This window comes from Pangasianodon hypophthalmus, chromosome 7 (genome assembly GCF_027358585.1).
Source record: "Pangasianodon hypophthalmus isolate fPanHyp1 chromosome 7, fPanHyp1.pri, whole genome shotgun sequence".
NCBI lineage: Eukaryota > Metazoa > Chordata > Actinopteri > Siluriformes > Pangasiidae > Pangasianodon > Pangasianodon hypophthalmus.
In genome coordinates this window covers 5,492,461-5,513,948 of record NC_069716.1, presented here as the reverse complement: position 1 = coordinate 5,513,948, position 21,488 = coordinate 5,492,461, and the positions used below count along the sequence as shown (strand labels likewise).

Below are 21,488 nucleotides of genomic sequence, written 5' to 3'. Positions count from 1 at the left end.
TAATGAGATTTTTGAGGAGTTAAATATGAATGGTACAAAAAGCATTTAAATTAGAATGAGCAGTTATAAGCATTCCTTGTTTTAGCCGTACAGCTCCAGCACAAGACCAAATAAGTACCCTTCATACAGCAAACATGTCGAACATTTAGGATAAAGGATAAACATTGTGTACTTTTGTTTTCCCCCAAATGATCATTTCATTTCAAATCTAAACACTAACTGACTTAAGTGTACTGACTGGTTTAGGTTAAAGGTTTTAGATTCAACACTAGATGTTAAAACAAGAATTAAATGCGTGTTGTACCATAGCAATGTTGGATTATTGATTGGTCAGGTGTTTAGATTTCTCTAACTGCAGGTCTGGAAGGTAGAGTAGTGCTGGCTGCAAAGCAGATCACAATTCACAATTTGTGCTCGAAGTCCAATATGTTGTTTCTATTATAGTAACAAGACGTGAAACAGTTGAAGGGAGAGGAGAAAAAAAAACAAAAACCACACACACAGCACCCCAGATGCCAAGGTGAAGCTTAGACCATCCACATCAACATTCTGAAATTTCTAGCTGCTAAATAGGTATGCAATAACAGGAACTAATTAAATGTAACTAATCAGATTAAAAGACAACTTTGCATTCATTAAATTTATCAGTGTTGAACTGCATACTAGTAACACTAGTATGTTGGTTGTTCTAGGACAGCACACCCTGATCACCATAAGTCATCAAATTCCACTTTACAACTCATGCAGATCTTTAAGATGGTCAATAGTGTGTCATAATTCAACCTTAGTCACCAAGAATGAATGCTCATGAGCCAGTTTTATAGAAAAACCAGTGGTTTATTTAGATATCAGGTGGAAAAATATCTTCATTGAAATTGTAAAGAACCACTTTTGTTGCTTTCATTTTAAAAAAAAGTAAAAATGCTTTAAATGATTACCTACTGTACAAAATCTGGATGCATCAAGCATAAAAACAGCAGTCCTTCAGGACTGCACATAAAATATACACGACATGCTAATTTCACCATGTCCTCCACACATGAAGGCTACGGTGTCCGTTATTGCAGTTACATCTTTATGCAACGTGAGGACTGTACACAATTCCTGTTAGAGTCTGGAATTTGTGAGGGGAGGGGAGGAGAAAGAAGAAAAAAAAAAAAAAAGTCAGGGTCAATTCAACATCAGCTTCTGTGGGGGTTCAAGGACAGAAACCTCATGGTATCTAAAAAAAGAGGGAGAGGAAAGAAACCCTTAGTCATACAAACGAAAACATCCAAAACACACGAGAGAAACAAGTGAAAAGGTCAGTCTGCTTACTTCGAGCCCTTGTATTTCTCTCTGACTGACTGCTGTGCGTGCTGAGCAGCACCGAGGTAGGTCTGATGGAGATCTTGGATACATGGCATGAGGTCTTCCAGAGTGTAGCCAGTCATCTCAGCCAGAGCCTTGGACTAAAAGATTAACAAGCAAATATTCAAATAAACTAAATACTGTAAAATTATGGCAAGGGCTCCAAGGTACTTTAATATGCATCTTCAATTATGACACATTCTGCAAAGTGTACTATATAGCTGTGATATGCAAGGAATAAAACTTCAGGAAAATGCAGTTATAGAAAAATAATCAACTTCAGGGTGGAAATGAAGACTCTGCTTCATCACAACATCCTGTGATTGATAAGTTTCCTATAATAGCACAGTGTTCTTCCTTAAACAGCAGTAACATGTATTTCAGCTTGAGAAATTGATAGCAGCTCTGTTTGAATAAAACCTTTGTCTACCTAATTTTCTTAACACAATATTGTAGTTTAGCAGACTAGTTAACCTGTATAAACTGGTATAGGACATCTGCACATATACAAATTGAATTGCCAGTTTACTAGACATGCTGATTCACTATTGACTAAAGCTCAGACATGTGGCCCAAAAAAAAAACAAAAAAAAGTGTGGTTATCAAAATTGTATCATTATCTTGTTATTATATCATTATATCATTATCCTGATTATAGTTATCTGGTATCTAGTCACTCGAACTGAATGGGTTTAATCAAAACCACAATAACTCAAACTTCAACTTAGACCTAAAGTGTTGTATGAATTCAAAGTACAGGAATAAAAAAACCCAAATACACGTACACAGTATTTAAATGTGTATGAAATATCTGAGCTGAGGTCTGTAGGATTAGTTAACAGTTAAAGATGCCCCTGACTATTCAAATTTGTGAACCGCCACTACATATGGAGTCGAAAGCCATTTCTGATTAAGGTGTACTGTATAACTTACCCATGAAGCCCCTGTGATGGTGTAGTTTGCCAAAATAAAGGCCGCAGCAGCTATTTGAGATGGAAGGTACTTCAGGAAGGGATCTGCATCCACTAAACTTAGCTCTCCAAGAAACTGTTTTTATTAAAAAAAAAAAAAAAAAAAAAAAAAAAAAAAAAAAAAAAAAAGCCCATTTAACAAGTGGTGAAATCCTCAACACAAGCCACCAACTTAGAAAATTCAGTAGTGACCAAAACCTTCAGAGCATAGACGACTTCACTCACCATAGACAAGCTCTCCACTTTGTTGCAGACTCGCTGCCTGAGGAAGTACTGAGTGAGAAACTGGACGATTGTCGGTGCTGCCAGGTCAAAAGAGAGGACCTTTAGTACCAGATGCTCCATTCTTAACACTTGCTTCTTTGAGTAGGTGTCGTCAGTGATGTAGACAAACTCGGCCACCTCTGGGGGGTAGATTTCTTCAAACTTCCTGTAATGAGAGCGAGAGAAATATCCTGTAAACAGAACCAAGCTACACATGAAGACCAGCCAGAGCAAGGCTGAATGAAAGGAAACTCACGAAGCCAAGAGCATGGCTGCAGTGCCGACGAGCTGGAGCTTCCCCCTCAGGACAGACATGGAAGACAGGAAGCGGTCAATGTAGTTCACGGCCAGGTACAGCGTCTCATTCTGGAGCTTGTACTCCTCTCCGACTTCCACCAGCCAGTCCACCAGGATGGCACGCATACTGTTTGTGATGTCGGGCTGCTTCTTCATGTAGCCTGCTTTCGGCCTACATTTAACCTGAACAGCAAACCAGAATTTTAAAAAACAAAAGAACAAGTCTTCTGTTCAAGATTCGTATCAAAGACTCCCAACACATAGCCATGCATGCATACCTCCATCTCCCTTAAATGTGTGTGGATTTCAGCAGCGTAATCAGTAACTTCATTTACATTCACAGTCCTCTCGTCACCCTCAACTATCGACATGTCCATGGGAGAATCTAAAATGGGGAGGAAAGAGGAAAAAAAGAAAAAAAGAAAGAAAACATTAGGAAAACCACAAAATCACTTTGAGATGAGTTTAATCAGTGACATGACGATTTTACCCACCAAAACTGAGCTCCATGGGAAGGTCAATAGTGGCGAGAGGCTGCCTGAGCCGTGTTACTGTCGGATTCAGTGTTAATGGAGAGCAGCCCACGGTGGCTTGTTTGGTGGACGCTTGTTTTTTGGAGCAGGCCCCATCAGGTTCATCGACGTGAATCTGAAAAGCAGGCTTTTCAACATAGCTTTTGCTGGAGTCTTCCGATTTACAGGCTTGGGGTGCCGAGCTCTAGAAATGAAAATGAACACGAACACGCCAGTTAAATCCTGGAACGGAGGTGAATCACACAAGTCACACATCATGCAACCAAAATAAGAGGAAGAGATTCACAGGACACCTTGAAGACCTCCTAGACTGCTTTTTTAAACTAGTCATGGTTTCCATGTTCAGTTTTCTTGCACCTAGCCCCTTTTAAAAGGTTAATTAATTTAATTATAAAATGTGAAAAATAAAATTAAATGCATTAGCAAGGTTGATAAAAGTGCTGATGAAACTGAATTTTAACAGACAGCAACTGGAAGCCTTAAGACTTTAAGTCTATATAACTGACAATATTTATTGGTTCCTAAAACATTTTCTGAAATGTGCCTTTTTTTTCTGAAAGGCTGTAAATTAACATCTTAACTATCTAAAAATGTTAGAAAATGTTCCCAGCCTTGTGTAAAGCCTGAGCAAACTGAAGGCTCAGGTCACTTCAATGCATCAGCATGAGAAAGTAAAATGGCGCTCTTACACAGGGAGGGAAAGAAATATGACCATTTAAAACGAGTGAAAATGAGAATTTAATATTTACATAGAGTTAAAAGCCATTAACAGTAGGAAAGGAAGAAAATTAGATGGTGTTTAATTTCAATTCGAGCCGAAAAAAAGTAGATAAGTTAATCAGTGGTTAGTATTAACTACTTAGCTAATGAAGCTAACACTAATAAAACCAACTAAAATGTAAACACAGGAAACATTAATTAGGATAACACGCTATAAAAATGCACTAAAAACTGTTTTTACTGTTAAATTACTGAACAAGCACACACAGAGCTAATGTTACCAAGTCAAAATCCCAGGACCAATCCCAAATAGCTGCCTACTTAGCACTATAGTAGACTACACAGGAGAGCGCCTACAGCCTAGAGAGCGCACTTTATAGTAAGTAAGGTGGAATTAGGGACACAGCCCGAACCATGCTAACCACACGGACCTGCTTGGAGCCTCGCAAGGCGGGCTGTCGGCGTGGGTTGTTGGCTAGAGCCCCCAGGACGGTCCTGGTGGCCGGTTTATTAGCGTTCACATTCTCCTGGTTCTCCAGCCTGCTCTTATTTGCACCTCGTAACCGTGCAGGCATGTTTTCCTGATTTTCCTGGTAAACCGCTTCTACTCCATCCAGCGCGCTTCCTTGTGCAGACATCTTAAAATACTCGACCTGCAAGAAAAAAACAACAAGCGACCCCTTGTTGCTAAGCTAAAGACACAAAGAAAGCGTTTGGATTCTCATTTAGACTTTACACGATTGTGAAGTAATAAAAATATGAGAATATCAAACCGCCATACCGTGAAGTCGCTGTTGCTAAGCCAGACAAAACAAATTCAAACAGCAGCAGTGCAAAAAAAAAATAAACAACAAAGCCAAACAAATGAAAGCAAAACAATAAAGGAAATAAGCTAAGCTACAAAAATGGCGCCATAATCGTAAAATTAACCAGCCATGGAAAAAAATAAAATAAAAGCTTCTCTCTGCCTCCCAACACAACTTGACTGCTTCTTCAGCCCCGGCTCTGATTATTGTTGCTTTCTCAGTTCAAGTAGCCCGCGACTATTGAAACTATCCAATCAGAATTCAGCACAGCCCTAGACGTCACTAATCTACGGCGGCTGAAAGTGTCCAAACTTCTCTCACTTCCTCACGACACAAAACGGTTAAGAGTTGAGTGAGGCTCACGTCATTGGCTCGATGGAAATTTAAAAAACTGACGTAAAGATGAAGGCGGTACATGTGTGGTCAGAGGGTGCGGTCCAGATTATCCACGATATGCACACGACTGTGAATTCAATATAATACACAAATTTGCAAATACAAACCCAATTCAGTGTGTGATGATGTATCCATACACCTCTGGATTTCACATGAATGCATTCAGATACTCCAAATAAATATCAGAGGAAAGTTTTATTTCACAAATTAAAACCACTACCAATAAATATAACCCATTACATTCATAATCAGTTAGTGCTTTATCCTGGATAGGGTTGCGGTGAATCCGGAGCGTATCCCGGGAACACTGGGTGTGAAGCAGCACCCTGGATGCACACCTTCATTCACACAAAGAGGGATTTTAATGCACACTATATGGCCAAATTTCTGGAAACCTGACCATCACATCCATGTGCTTTTTGGACATCCCATTCTGGATTTAGTTCCCCATTGCTGTGATAATACCCTCCACTCTTCTGGGAAGGCTCTCCACTAGATTTCAGAGTGTGGCTGTGGGGATTTGTGCTCATTCAGCCACAAGAGCATTAGTGAGGTCAGGCACTGATATCAGACGAGGAGGTCTGGGGTTCAGTCGGTGTTCCAGTTCATCTTAAAGGTGTTCAGTGGGGTTGAGGTCAGGGCTCTGTGCAGGACACTCAAGCTCTTCCACTCTAACTTTGTAAAACAATGTCTTCATGGACCCCCCCCTTGTGCACAGGGGTATTGTCATGGAACAGGTTTGGGCCTCTCACTTCCAGTGAAGGAAAATTGTAAAGCTACAGCATACAAAGACATTCTATGCAATTGTGTGTGTCAAACTTTGTGGCAACAGTTTGGGAATGTTGATCAGGTGTTCACAAACCTTTGGCCATATAATGTAGCTAAAACACCTTCTGGCATGTTTTTAGGAGGTGGGAGGAAACCAGAGAACCGGGATCACACCAGGGACCGTGGAGCTGTAGGGCAACAATACTATCCGCTGCAAGGCTCCAGATCCACAGCCACCCTCATTAAGGGAAAAGCAGTTACTGAAGATAAACAAATGACAACCTTTCAGCTGTCAACAATTACAGTTTTTAAAAACAAATTCTCTTTCTTTAAGAAAGTTCATCTGACCCACATTACTTAATGATATTTTTATTCTATAGATAACATTAACAATAGTGTAATGTTTAAAAATTTGTTCTATTTGTTTTGGTACAAATTAAATTTGCAGTGGCTCCACTGTGTCCAACTTCTACGGTCTAAGACTGTCCATCATTTACCCATCATCTATCTGGCATTACACCTGATACCCATCATCTTGCAGGTGGTGAGCCCACAAGATGTTTCCATGTCACTACGTCAGGCTCTGTTGCCTGTGGATATCACTCTCAGGCCTGGCTCCAGGGGTGGGTCCCGGTTACCACCATAATCCAGGCAAGGTACAATTAGTCTTTTTTGTACCTCTCACAGGGGTCATGAGAGATCACTCTTTGTTTGACATCACCCTTCAGATCTGTTCACCAAGGGTGGCCCCACTGGAAGCATTAAGCTCCTGGTGACAAAGCCCTGAGGTTCACAGGAGTACATCAGTTCGTTTACCATGACAAGGTCTAACAAATTCATGACATACTTCAATATGCATATTATTACAACCAAAAATGCCCTTTAAACCATGCTTAATTCTTTCTCTTGTACAGAAACTTTCTGAATATATGCACTTTTTTGGTTGGAATTACATAGGTAACCCCATAAGACAGAACCAAGTGAGAGTTTCGTGACTTGTGCTTTTTTTTTTTTAATCAGGGTTCCAAGTCAACTTATGGTACTATGAGACATGTATGGCAAGGAGAATTAGTGTCACTACTCTTTTACACAGCCAAGGACATCTTTAAATGTAATATAAATTCCATGGATCCTTTCAGTACTGATTTATTTTACATTGACAATAATTGGCATTATTTAAAGGCCTACCTTTTTTGAGTTATTCATGTAAGTATTAATCTCATTCAATGTCACCAACCAAATCAACTAATAATTATAAAACCTCAATAATAAATAAACAATTGCAACACTGTACAAAATCACAGACCCCATGAGTTTGCTTTGCAGACCCTTGGGGGTCCCAGAACCCCACTTCAATAGTCACTGGTTTAGTCTTACAGGGTTGCAAGACATTTGGTGATTTTAGTTATAGTTGTATTTGGGCATCGATGGTAGCTTTAAAGCTTTAAAGTAAAAAAAATAAATAAATAAATAAACAGTTATAGTAATAGACAGTGACAGGCCAATTTCACTTTTTCCATTTTGGATAAAATACCAATATCAGAGCTCTGGATATCAGTTGATACCGATACGATTCTCTGCAAGCTTCTGTTAAGTGAAACGTCAGAGACGCAATGATGGGATGCATTTAGTTGTGTCCTATGTTCATATACAGGACCTGTGTTGTGTCAGTCAACATCAGGTGCATTCACACGTATGCATAAAATACATTTGTGGATTGGTTTGGCAAAGAGTTAAATCCGATTCATTGTTCACGTCCGATATCAGATCAATATTAATACTCACTCTATTAGTACATCACTAGTAGTGGATAGAACAGAGATGTTTAAATCTTAGACTAAGGGGTGTTCAAATGTGTGACAACTTCTTTGACACCCTTCTGACTTCTCTGTAAGTACTCCAGTCACTGCAAGTGGGCATATCTGTGTCAAATATACTGTACTGGTGCACAAAATAACAACCAGGAAACTTAATATGAACATTTATTCGAGTACAAATATAAATTCACAGAAAAGTAGCACAGTAGTGGTATTTATTTATCATTACATTATAACAAAGCACTATTTGATGATGTATCGATACTTCTCTGTATGGCTTCTGTACTTTGGCATATGAAAGTGTTTTTGCTACTGCAAATAAATATCAGAGAAATCTAATCAAAAATAAAAATAGCACAAATAAATAAATAACTCTGCCATTGGTGTTTTAAATTAAGCATCATTGAAAAAGTCCACCAGAGAGTTCAGATCATAGTTGTCTAATATTTCAAGGAGCTGTGAAACCTTTGTCTTGACATTTTGCCCTTTGAATTTGAACTTGTCAATGAAGAGGTCAGTTATCATGCCTGTGAGAGGACAAGTAAGTGTTACATTTCTCAAAAAGATAATATTTTCTGAAGCTCATGTTGGTAAATGATATGGAGAATATAATAATAATAATAATATAACAACTACAACAACAATAACAATAATAATAATAATAATAATAATAATAATAATATCTACATATTTGATATTGATATCATACAATTCATACAACTGATATTTATAATAGAGGAAGATCGCACGTCGCATATTACCGTATAATCTTTCCAGGTGGGCTGGCTGTTTTTTGTATTCTTCTAACAGACGAGCAGACTCGTCGAGTATATTGCGATACTCTGGAATCAGAAAATCTGCATTTCCTTCATGCACTTGCAGCTCCTACAGGAGACCAAACATACACTCGAATAAAAGACTGTAAATCAAGTCAGCCACAGTGTTCACCTTTAGATCCTCAGAGCAGAGTTTACCTTCAAAGCATCAATAAGCTGAACTTTTTTGGCCAACAAGAGCTGATACTCAAGCTTAGGATGAATCATCTTCAGTGTATGGCTCACAGAATCTTCATTCACTTCTAAAAAGCAAAAAGTTGAAACAGGGATGAAAAGGGCCTGGGGGTTGGGGGGTGAAACAGCAATTTGGAGTTGGTACGAATGTAAACTCACCATAAGAAATGTTTAGATTGATTTTGCGCTTGGTGGCCTCCTTAGAGAGAACATCCTTGAGGATGGATATAGTTGAAATGTTATCTGATTTAAAGTTCCCTTCTCCTTTGCTGAAAAATCAGGCAGATTTAAAATGAGTACCATCAGCCTCTGTACTTACTACCACTGCTGCATATTTTCATTGCTTTGTATGTCTTATACAAAGACTGCCTACAGAGAAGTTTGCCTCACCAGTAGCTCGCCTCAAGCTGCGTTCCCAGGAAGGTGTTCTGAAAGTAGAAGGTGATGTTTTCTCCTGCTGGAGTTTTCTCAGGCACCTCGGGCAGGCAGAACACGACCCATGAGTGGATTTCTGCAAAGCTGAACTGCCCCACCAGCCTCAAGGTGTTCATGGGCCTGGAGACAAAACCCAGGTAGATGCGGGTTTTCTTGACTGAAATGCCCACGCAGAGGGACACAGCGTGGTGGCAACACTGCTACAGGCTTATGCAAATCAAGCTAAAAATATTTAACTTTATACCACAGTGCTGCTGAATGCTCGATTCTGACTAGTCAGAAGATACATTTTCTACAACAGCAGATGTGACAGAAAATGTGTAAAAATACAGTGAAGGTTCCTTGAGGAGAAGTTTATATAGCATTCTCGGAAGGAGTCTCCAGTGTCAGTGCTTTGTAACAGTTAGAGATGAAGCTGAAACTTTCTCTGACATGGGAAAATCGGTTAGAGGGGTTTGTGCTTTGCGGCCTCATGAAAACATGACAAGGGTTTTTTTTTTTTGTTTTATGAACTTGATGAGAGAGAAAAAAAAGAGGTTTGTGAGGGAAAAAAAGAGGTTTGCTTATAGCTGCTATAATATACAGAAGTGATAACGCTAACTAACTTGCTTTGCTGAGGTTCCACAACATTAAACTGTAACTTAATAAAACGTATGATATTCTTCAATGAGTAAAAGAATTGTTGACAAATTGTTGTATAAGAGGAATAAAACATTTCAGGACGTGCTGTTACACCTGCATCACACCACCCCGTCATTGGTTGTTTTCTTTTTACTGCACATCCCTGAGAGTTTTATTCCTTACATATCAAACATTTCTTTTGTGGAAGTAAACAATTTCATACGTGACAATTTGTGAGACTGTAGCCATCTCACTGGTAAGCTACCTAGCTAGTGTTATCAAATAAACTAATCAGCTTCATATGATTTAAATTCTGTAATAATGTGTAGACAGGTCTTTATAAAACTGAGCCTAAATGTAAGGATTTTCTCAACATTTAAATATTATTTTTTTAGGCCCAAATAATGATTTATCTACATTATCATTTCAAATTTAAACATGTTGTTTAAATCTGAATACTAATACCATTTTAGCAGTTATTCTCCAGTTAAAACATACTGATGAACTCCCTGCAGCACTGTTACAGCGCACCTGTGTGCCATGGTCCAGGTGTTCAAATCTAATCTAAGGCATGGGATTGATTTCTGTGCTACATGGGTCTCACCTGCCGTGATCGATGCTGTGGATCCTCTGGTGGAGCGAGAGTGGTTTGATCTGGTACTGACGCACCTGACAGGTTTTAGGCTGTAGCCGTGGGGTTACGTAGGCCTGAAGTGTACCATACTGACCCTCAATTGACCTTACCTGCAAAGAGTGTAAACAATAGTTAGTGTGATTGGACTTTGCTCAGAGGTACAATAACAAAAATATTAATCCTTTTTAATTATTGACTTTTGCTCCTCGTTGTAATGTTTCTATACTTACTACTACACTACCTGAAAACATGCACTAAAAGCCAAAGTGGTATGAAGGAGGCAATCAATCTGAAAGGACTCCTAACCTAAACAAGAGGGTGAGCATAATTTAGGACAATAGGAAAAGTGCAAGATACAATAAGGACAATATCCTCATTGACATTATTGAATAAGAACTTACTGAAATACTGTGTATTCTTAAATATTTGATATTACTTTTACAAGTTAGATGTACCAGCTGCCTTAAATAGTTATCTGTTGTAGTTTGTATTGTATTGCCACGGCATGCCGAGTGTAACATTTTATTAATCATTAAGACTATTATGTTACGTCTGTGTTTATACCCCACTTCTGTCTACATAAAAAGAATAATTTTAATATGTACAAAAATCACCAGCATCGAAACATCATTATTAGCGATTCACTGTTTAGCAGCAGACCACCAGGTGATGTAACCCTTTTTATGTAATCCCGCCACGTAATGATGTAATCCCATGCTTAGCACTGAAATAGTGCATTCTGCTGCTGGGATTCTGGTTTAAATCCCAGTCGTGCCCTGTGGTACCTAGGATACCATTCCTGTCCTTAGTGGGTGGAAAACATGGTGACATTTCAAACACATCAAACGAGGATTTTTCAATCACTCAGTGTTGGATGTTGTAAAACTTCTCCACATAATCGTCTAAATGCAATTACACAAAATCTGCTGTCATTGCAGCATGATGAATGTGACATTAGAAAAGTGTTACATTGCTTGTACAAGCTTAGCATCATGAGACAATGTGCATATTTCATCATGCTTGCCAGTTTTCAAATAAAAATATTTATACATAGTACACAGCAGTTTATCAGTGTTCATTAGTGAATGTGGGCAATTACAAATGTCCGGCAAATATGTAAGGGAGGAACCCTTTAGAATGTATGTTATTACAGGAAAAACAACAATGATGGGATAGTGTGAATCGGCCTGATGCAAAGTGGGTTAACTGTTACCACCGTCGTCATTTTCTAACAACAGTATTTCCCGAAAGTTTTATCCCTCTTTTACTACAGCAGTTTGCCAATGCTTACAATGTTGGATTTACTAAAGAATGACACATCATACTTTTTTCCACTTATAGTTACATTTAATGTTGTGAAACATCCATGAAACAAGTTAGTTCCTGTTATCACTTGCGTTGTAAGTGCCCTCCTTCCTCGAAAAAAAACAACAAAAAAAAACAAAACAAAACAAAAAAAAACAGCTCTGTCTCTGACTGTTACAAAGCTCTGACATGAGACACTCCTTACAAAAATGCTAAATAAACATCTCTTTTACGATATTAACAATTTTATGTTTTCCTTGTGTAAGTTGATCCTATATAAGCGATGACATTACAACAAGCTCATTAATATAAACCTGTGATTTGCCTTGCAGCCGGCACTACTGTCAGAGCTGCTGTTATAGAAAATTAATCAACACATTCTGACCAATCAGAATCAAGAATTCAGCAGTGTGGTATTATAAATAAATTTCATATATGCACACATTCATTTTATTAGATACAACTTTCTTGTAACCAGATTCACTGGCTGTTTTTATCATGTGCATGTGCATTGATCTGTTGCTACACTCACGCTACACACACAGGTCATAGGTCTTCATAGGTTTGTTGTTTTGATGCACATTACCCAGGAAAATCTGGACGTATCTGCATTGTCTGTTTTCACGCTCCACGACTTTACTTTTCTATGGTAAGTGTGACAATTACATGAAATTGTCCCAGACCTTTTAAAAATCAAGTATCACTTTTTAATTACCTTCAATTCCAGCCGTGTGGTGTTAGCCTGGCATCTGTATGTGGCGAGGAGGAAATTCCCATTTGGCTATAAAGGAAAGTGTAAATGCAAGGTATCACTAGATTAACTATATAATATACTAATATCTTGCTTGAATGAATAATGAATATATGGCTCGAAATATGTTAATGTGTTACCTCCGAATCACATTCGCTGAAACTAACCACTGCTGAGTTCTTATCCACATCCAGCAGGTCTATAGGAACATCACTCTGTGGGGGAAAAAAAAAAAATGCATTTTTCACTTCACTAATATTCCTGAGTGTAGTTCTAAAACTATATGGTCAGATTTGTTGACTAGAGCTCCTCTGAGTCTCACGTGCTCTGACCTGTAGCAGCAGGTTATCGATGGCGGTCTGCACCTCCAGCGTGAGGCTGTAGCTGGCATCCTCTTGGCACAGAGTGAACCTGTCGTTGATGCTAAAGACTGGCACGGCGGAAACAGCTGTGCTGGACTGAGAGCTCTGCTGGTATTTCTCCCGTCCCTGCATCACCTTCACCTGCAGCTGCTCCAGCTCGGCCCTGCACCCAAGCACGCATGACGCCAGCATAAATCTGAGCCTAATAACATCTTCATGACTCTTCCATGAGAGAAGCTTATCTATATGTGGAAGGTGGAACTTTGAAATGTACATTCAAAAGTATACTTAAGTGTGTCATGCTAAAAGATGTATATTTTACGATAAAGTTGATCTGCTCTCATCCCTGAGGCCCACAGTCCTGCAGAGATTTAAGATTTCATTGCTCCCAACATCCCTAGTCTAATAAATACGCTGATTATCAAGCCTTCTAAAGATTAAATCAGGTGAACAGAGCAGTTATTCTCCTAAAGGAAACCGTACAGGAGAGTAATTTCACTCAACATAATATTAAAATTTGAAGGGACCTTAGTTTTAAACAATCTTTTGTTATTTGCATTATTGTTCAAAAGTTGTTTTTGATGTGTAGTTTTCTTTACTCATAAACTATCAAATATTGGTCACTTTACATGCTAATGAGAACTAAAATGCTTCTCAGGTTAAAGGAATACGCCAGTGTTTTTATTATGTTGATATCATCATATTGCACAGTCCTATTCATTAACATGTTATCAGAACAATATTTTTTTCATGAATGATGTCATGAAAGCAATGTAAAACCTGTTCACACCCAATAAACCTAAACTTTAAATAATACAAGTGTAATAAACATTTATGTGAAACAAATTTTATAGGATGCTTTTATGAATTTTTCAGTCAAAGGTATTAGCAGATTTAAGCCTGTATGATTTGTTTTTTCAGAAATGGGTCTACATTTTAAAGGGAAGAATTTGTGATACAATTCTCAGATTGTTATTATAAGTGAGATTCAGGTAAACCGGTTTTCTGCTCTTTACTACGGACCTTTGCTGAGAAATTGCACATATGTTCCTGATGTTGTGGAGAGAGATCAGGTCGAAGGAATCCTGGTGTGTTCCTGTATTAAACAGTGTGTTGATGCTGAAGATGGCGCTGTAGTTCCAGTGTATGTAGAGTACCTGAGAGCGGCCACCTTGGCCTGGGTCTCTCGGCTCATCTTCACCTCGTCCCCTGGTCCTGCCTCCATCTGCTGAGGCTCTGTGGTGAGACCCGATACCCAACCTACACATGCCATGTTAGGAATAAGATACAAGCTCTTTTTTAATCAATATTTTTATTAATTCCAAATTTACACATATATAGAACACAAACTGAGTAAACTATGTACAAATGGATGCCAAGAAAGCTGCCCATGTTGAGATAGAAGTGAATGGGTAGGTAAAATAAATGAATTAAGAGATCAAGGCTTTAATTTGTCCAACAACACCTCAGCGATTGATAGTCTTATCTGTTGCACTGTTGAGGTTAGCGGTGGTAGCCTCCAACAAGGCGATGTCCCTGAAATATGTTAGCCAAATGGAATTTGCAGAAGTGGATGGTTCCACCCAAAGCTTTAAGACAGTCTTTTTGGTGGCAGCACATGCTGCCATTAAAGTCCTTTAGGGTAAAATGTCCGAGAAAACAGTGCATACAAAAAACCAGAAAGAACCAGACTATGCCTCATGAAGGAGTACTGGAATCTAGCCACTTCCATAGTGGATGAGACGATACATTAGTAGACCAGGGAACACCATAAGCCTTTAGAGCCGACCTCAATATCAGGTATAAGAAATAAGAGAACCCAGGTAAAGAGAAATCTGCACTCAAATTCTGAATTGATTTAAGGCCCTCATCACAGAAGAAATCCTTCATGGTGTGAATGCTGCAGTCAGACCAAGATGTAAACTCTTTAGCAGTCTTTTAAAATGATTACTTGTCATACTGCATGAGACGATCACAATAAAATCTAAATTCTAAAACAGACTGTGTGTAAAGTTGTTCTCCATGTTCGATTATACGATGAAGATCCTCTAACGTCAGATCTCTGATTCCAATAAATGTAGAAAACAGCCTCGTATAAACACGAACATTCGTCAATGTGAGCTTGAGATAATAAAGATATTTTCTGTCTGCAGCTTTCATCATTGCACAAAAAAATTTCAAACACTGCCGCAACTGATCTTAACTCACAAACTAAGAATTCTTTTACAATATGCTATATTTGCTGCGACAACAAATTCAGAACAAAACACATCCAGTGTAAAGCCCCGTTAGCGCTGTGAGCTTCAACGCTCAGTGGGGAAAAAACCTAATGAATAGTGGGATGCATTGCAGAATGGTGTGTGGCACAAATCCATGAAAAATGGCACAGAAAAAGAAATCTGAACAAACACACTGAACAAAGAAGTTGTAGCTCACCTGTGTATGTTGCCGTGACAACCTCATCATATGACTCCTTTCCTACACACCCTCCCTGGATCGATGTAACACTTTCAGTCAACACCTTGTAATCACAGAAATACACAGACTAATGAACACACACAGAAGACACACCGGAACTTGACGTAAATCCAGATTTGAACTGGTTTCCACGTACGCTCTCAAACCGCAACGTGGGTTCGTTGGAGTTGTCCAGTCCGTAGATCTCGACCGTCCCGTCATCCCTCCCAACCAGGATGTCTTTTACTCCGTCACCCAGGATGTCAAACGTATCGATGCACAGCACACCTTGAGAAAAACAATAACACAAAAAGTCAACTCATACAGATGCTTAAAGAATTTCAGTCACTATTTTTGTTGTTGTTCACTGAACAATGTTTAATTTTGCAGCTGCGTGGAAATTGTTTCTGGGCATGAATTATTTTATCACATGAAAGAGTATCTGTGAAAGCAACTGAAGATGCTGGATTAAACATATAGTGTCTAATCACACAATTTGTAACAAAATGTACACTTATATTCCCAAGTTACTGTATAATGACATGATATATACATTAACTATCTGTCTTTAACCCAAACAATTCTTAATAAAAGCAATTCCTAATAAAATTAGATATTTTCCATGTTTTACATTTTTTCAGAGATTAAATTAAAGCACGCTGTATGTACGATAACATGCACAAAATTGTACAAAGTCTGTACTATTGCTCACAACCATTGTTCCTCACCTCCTTTTTTCTTCTCATTGTCCACCTCCCACTTAGGGACAGGAGCTGAACGGGTTAACTGCACCAGACCCAGTTTGCCATCAGCCGTTCCATAAAGCACTTCCTCCCCATCCTTACCTGAACACCAATGACACATCAGAAAAAACCCTTATATTTAGAATTCCTAAATATTACGCCCTCATATTTACACATATTTTCATAAAGTTCTCTCACCACCATCTCTGTTGTGAAGCTCCAGAACAGACGGCGGGCCGGAAATCTCAAAATCATACAGCAGCTCAGATCCCTTACAGAAATCACAATACAGAGTGAATGAGAGTAAAGTAAATCAATTACTAATCCTATTTCTATGTAAGGAATAAAACACGACGGGGTGTCTGGTTATAGGAAAGTAATCAACGATAGCATGGTGTGATCTTTTTTCTCTTGTCATGAATCCGGAAACTGTGAAGCTCTCCAAAGAAATGTCTCCTCACAGAAAACTTCACCATATCAATAATTACACACAGTTTTAGATCTGTTTATATGAAGCATCCACTGTACACGTCCCTGTGAATGAGCTGTTACTAAAGAAATGATAACATATTACAACAAGCGCATTAATATAAACCTTGCAGCAGGAACTACTCTCAGAGCTGTTGTTATAGAAAAGTAATCAACACCTTCTGACCAGTCAGATCTGAGAATTAGATTTAAAAGCATTTAATGAGGTTTGAACTTAACATTTGGAAACACATGTATGGCCAAAGGCTGTTCCTTTTTACTAGAAACATTTAATTTCCAAAAACAAAAAGGTAAAAAATCTAATAATTAATACATTTTCATAGGAACTAGCTACTGCGATGTAACTGACCCCTATCATGTTTTATTCATTATTTGTGTTTAATATTGACGTTACCTGTAATATGCGCAGTACTCTGTCCTGGCACGCCAGAACAGGCACCGTACGTCCCACCGTCTCAACCGGTAAACACGCCATGTCGTTGATCTTGTCCCCTGACAGAAAATAGTCCTGGTCTTTGCAGTCACAGTAGTGATTGTAAATGTAGCTGGCACACACGAAAAGATCCGCCCCAGAAACACGCCTGCCAACAAAGTTCAAATCTTGATATCCGTGTCTGACATGAGCGCATAAATAATATAACGATGGAAAAATAGATTAAATATACATATAATGGAAATGAAATATTAACTCACATGGCGTTGATGCTCTCTGTCAGATTGGCCTCAAAAGAGAGGAACTGTTTGCCCTTTTTGGTGTAACCCCTGACCTCAGATCCCGAGCACACAAAGATCTTCTCCTGTGGTGTTCCTAATGCACCTCCTAGCTCCAGCCTGGAGATCTTCTGTCCCGGGAGACTTCTGAATACAGGCTGGATGTTTTTTTTTTAAAAAAAAAAAAAAGAAAAAAAAAAAAAGAAAAAAGAGCATTCAGGTCTGAGATTATGAAAACACGCCACTAATAATATGTGTTTTGTTTCTTCTATTTTTCTTTACAGCAATCTTTACAGATGACAGTGGATGAAGTTTTAAAATGTTTAAAAATAAAAAGACATTAATCACAAGAAATTTAGTCAACAGATGTGAGAATGAATCAGCAATTATCTCCACACCGATGTTAGCGTGAACAGAGATCAGTGGAGTGAAGAGATGATGATGAGGCTTGTGTTTAACCACCGTGAGTGATTTTTACCTCAGGTGATGAGATAGAGACTGACGGATGATGCTGAAAATCAAAGTGAGAACTCATTTCCTATTAAATACTTATACTTCTTTCAAATTTGGCAGTAGAGTTGTTTCTCCATAAGTAGATTAGTTTATAAATGTAAAGGTAGGCACAGTGTCTTTCAGCAGAATTAGAAAAAACCTTTAAAAGGTGCGATAGTTGATTTTTTGCTTGCTTGTACATATAACCTGGAAGATATGTAGAACATGATAAAAAATAATTAATTAAGCTGTAGCCTTAGCATAAGTGTATTATGTCGCTGAGAAGCCCCATTTGGATAACTGACTTGCGGTCCAGGATGCTTGTTTGTGTTTGTGTTTGTGTTTGGATGCGCCTCCTGTCAGTCATTTTATAGACATTATATGGGCCACCTAAGATCCTGAAGGTGGAGCTTGAAGATGGGAATATGGAGGAGAATCATTTAAATGCTGAACCCAGCTAACTGTTAGAGACCTAATCCTGAAAGAAAAAGAAGACTAATCGTACCTAATGCACCTTTAAATGCAATTTTCTTGTTTTTCTCTTCTTGGGTTGTAAAATGGCTGAGATTCATGCAGAAGAGAACCAAATTTGGTAACAATTGCATCCTTAAACAAGCCAAGTGAAGTAATGCAAGTGTACATATTCTGAGTGCCAAGAAATCACTTCCTGTCTACATATCATACTTAAAATATATCTGGAAGTGTATGACAGTTACTGACAACTTCAATACTCACAACCGCCTCTCCCTTTTTCATCCCGAAACAGTTGACCACACCATCATGATCTGCAACAGCAACCTAAACACAAATGCAAAAACTTAGTCAGTACTAATAACGGTCGATGTACGAGTTTGAGATGAGTCAGTGAAGTGAATCATTCAGACACTGGTGCAGACCCTTCTGCTGCAGAATAATTTCAACCGGATGCTCCTGACATCTGCACTTCTCACGAATGGGTGTGTTGTTACATGTCACTGAACCCTGGTTTATGCTGCCACTCTGAAAACACGTTCCCTGACTTTCACAGCTCACAGAACCGGATCAGCTTCATATACTCAGTATGCATGAAGTTTGGGACTCCAAATAGGAAAGACAAAAAAGAACTGCAGGTTTCACCAAACCTTTATTCACCGTTTTTTTTTTAAAAAAAAAAATCACCTTTTGTGTTGCTTTTCGACCAACCGCAGGTAAAAGTTTCATCGTTTTCGGAGAAGTCACTCCAACCTTCGAAAAGAAAGAGAGCAAAATAAGTTCTATTAAGGCAAGATGCAACTGGCAGAAAGAACAAATTTGGTCATAATTTTTATGATTTTTTTGGATAAATTGCATCAATAACACATTCTCTTAAACGGTATTGATAAATTTATCAAAACTAAATAGCACAGTGTTTATTTCACTGTTTTTTTCCACTCGTTATTTGACTTAACATCTCTGATGAAAGATCTAAGCTCCGCCCACTTGGCACAATCCCGTTATACCATATATCACCAAAAAGCTTTCATTTTTTTAAAAAATATGTCAATTTATGTGTCATTATGAAACGCATGTTCTGTTCCTTTATAAATCAATACATGAAATCACACTGTATTTTTAAAACCCTGTTTCTCAATATCAGATTTTTTTTATATTCACAATCAAAAATCTCAGTTTCTTCATAACCTGCATTCATGAAATTTTACATGTTCATTGCTTTTCTTATTTAGAAAGACAAATGTTCAGTTTACTTTAAAGTTTACACTGAAAACTATAAATAACAGTGTTTTTATTAACAGTGCCTGTTTTTCTTGGTTAAATAATAAAGAAACTGTTCTGTAAAAGTATTTCTCCTGAGAGTGTCCTCGCAGTGAAGCGTTATAATTCTAACATCATCCAAAGACTGGAGTTTTGGTTTCATTTACTGTGCAATTCTATATACACATAATTAGTCTAAGTCTCATTTATATAGATAAATGTAAAAAAAAAAAAAAAAAGAAAAGAAAAGAAAAAAGTAAACAAGAGGTTCTAATAAGAATATGAGCAATCAGCTGGCAAAGACAGCTTTTGATATCTACTGTTAAAAAAATTACACTATTAACCTGAAGTGCCTTGGCTTAAATCATAACTGAATTTAAAAGTTATTATTATTATTATTATTATTATTATTATTATGATGATGTAATTGTGGCTTGCAAAAGCATGAAATCTCAGGACAAACTGGGTAGAGTAAAAGCAAAATGCATGCATCACTGTAACCATGTGGCATAATAATAATAATAATAATAATAATAATAATAATAATAATAAATGTAGCTGTATGAGAACACTCCTACCTGCAGATAATCAACATGCTTTAAATTGAGCTCCATCTTCTCAGTTTTGAAGAGATCACAGCAGACAGCAGATTTTAGGATTAGATTTAGGATTTTTCATTCCTCTAATACACAATATACAGGAGTGCTTCAGTTATATCTGTATCATTTGCGGGAGTAAAACAGCCAGGCAGATCATCACAAGTGAGAGGATTAACATGAACACACGGATTAACGGCTCTGCTAGTTTAGCTAATAACTACAAGCTACACAGTCACACATACTCCTCCATTTTATGCATTTAAAGTAACTAGAGAGTAGTCCGGATACAAAGAATACACTTTTACATCCGTATAACAAACTCCAAAATGCGCTACAGTGAGTTTAAGCTTCAGAAACAGAGCAATAACTGGCTTTCCGAGCTAGCAAACGCTTTACTTAACGCTAGTCCGCCATGTTTGATGTTCCCTGCCCTGACACATCCACGGTTGCCATGGAGACAGGGCTCCATTCCAAAATGGCTCATGAGTCGCTAGATAAGTGCGCTATCTAGCCGATTAATAATGGCGTCTGGAACCCTACGTAGTGCACTATGTATATTAGAGGAAGACATTTGGGATTCAACCTGAAAAGTGATTTTTTTTTTTTTTGGTTATGCACCGCTCATGAAGATGAAATAAAATAATTTATGAATGATTATGCAGAGATGAGCTCATTTATTAGTTATGTATAAATAAATATATGCATTGACTATAAAAACATGTGTATAATATATAAATATATGTTTATTAATAAATAAGGATATGCAATTTTATTTTAAGGCAAAAAAACAATAACAAGCTTCAGATAAAAGGGATAGTTGGTTATTATTATTATTATTATTATTATTATTATTATTATTATTATTATTATTATGCATATGCATTATTATTATTGTGTGCATATGTTCATTAGCAGTCCATTAGCAAAATAAGGATATTTTATTATTTATTATAAATATATACATAGAATATAAATATATAGATATAAATATGTAAATATATATTTATTCATAAATAAGGATATGCATTTTGATTTTAAGGCAGAAAAACAAGCTTCAAATAAAAGGGCTAGTTGTTGCTGCTGTTAATAATAATAATAATAATAATAATAATAATAATAATAATAATAATAATTTTTTATTTATATGTAGGTTATGTTCTCATGAAATAAAATCTTAACGTGAATGATTGAGCACAGATGTTGAGATGTTGAGTCCAGATTAACAA

At 37.6% G+C, this 21,488-nt stretch overlaps 2 protein-coding genes across 2 annotated transcripts; both read right to left on the bottom strand.

The window, feature by feature from the left end:
- Positions 1-816: 816 nt before the first annotated feature.
- ccna2 (cyclin A2) lies at positions 817-5,160 on the bottom strand. The gene is made up of 9 exons (XM_026940385.3): positions 4,917-5,160; positions 4,567-4,788; positions 3,377-3,599; positions 3,161-3,267; positions 2,842-3,065; positions 2,547-2,751; positions 2,284-2,397; positions 1,318-1,451; positions 817-1,222 (listed from the first exon to the last, which is right to left on the bottom strand). Exons 2-9 carry the CDS (start codon positions 4,771-4,773, stop codon positions 1,171-1,173), a joined length of 1,266 nt encoding a protein of 421 aa, XP_026796186.3. The 5' UTR covers positions 4,774-4,788; positions 4,917-5,160; the 3' UTR covers positions 817-1,170.
- A 2,914-nt stretch (positions 5,161-8,074) lies between these two features.
- bbs7 (Bardet-Biedl syndrome 7) lies at positions 8,075-20,726 on the bottom strand. The gene is made up of 19 exons (XM_026940351.3): positions 20,242-20,726; positions 19,091-19,156; positions 18,668-18,730; positions 17,423-17,598; positions 17,124-17,310; positions 16,439-16,511; positions 16,226-16,342; positions 15,655-15,785; positions 15,477-15,561; positions 14,198-14,300; positions 13,011-13,203; positions 12,819-12,893; positions 12,643-12,708; positions 10,593-10,732; positions 9,323-9,487; positions 9,092-9,201; positions 8,897-9,000; positions 8,684-8,807; positions 8,075-8,449 (listed from the first exon to the last, which is right to left on the bottom strand). The coding sequence occupies exons 1-19, from the start codon at positions 20,275-20,277 to the stop codon at positions 8,316-8,318; spliced, it is 2,148 nt and encodes a 715-aa protein (XP_026796152.3). The 5' UTR covers positions 20,278-20,726; the 3' UTR covers positions 8,075-8,315.
- Between the last annotated feature and the right edge of the window lie 762 nt (positions 20,727-21,488).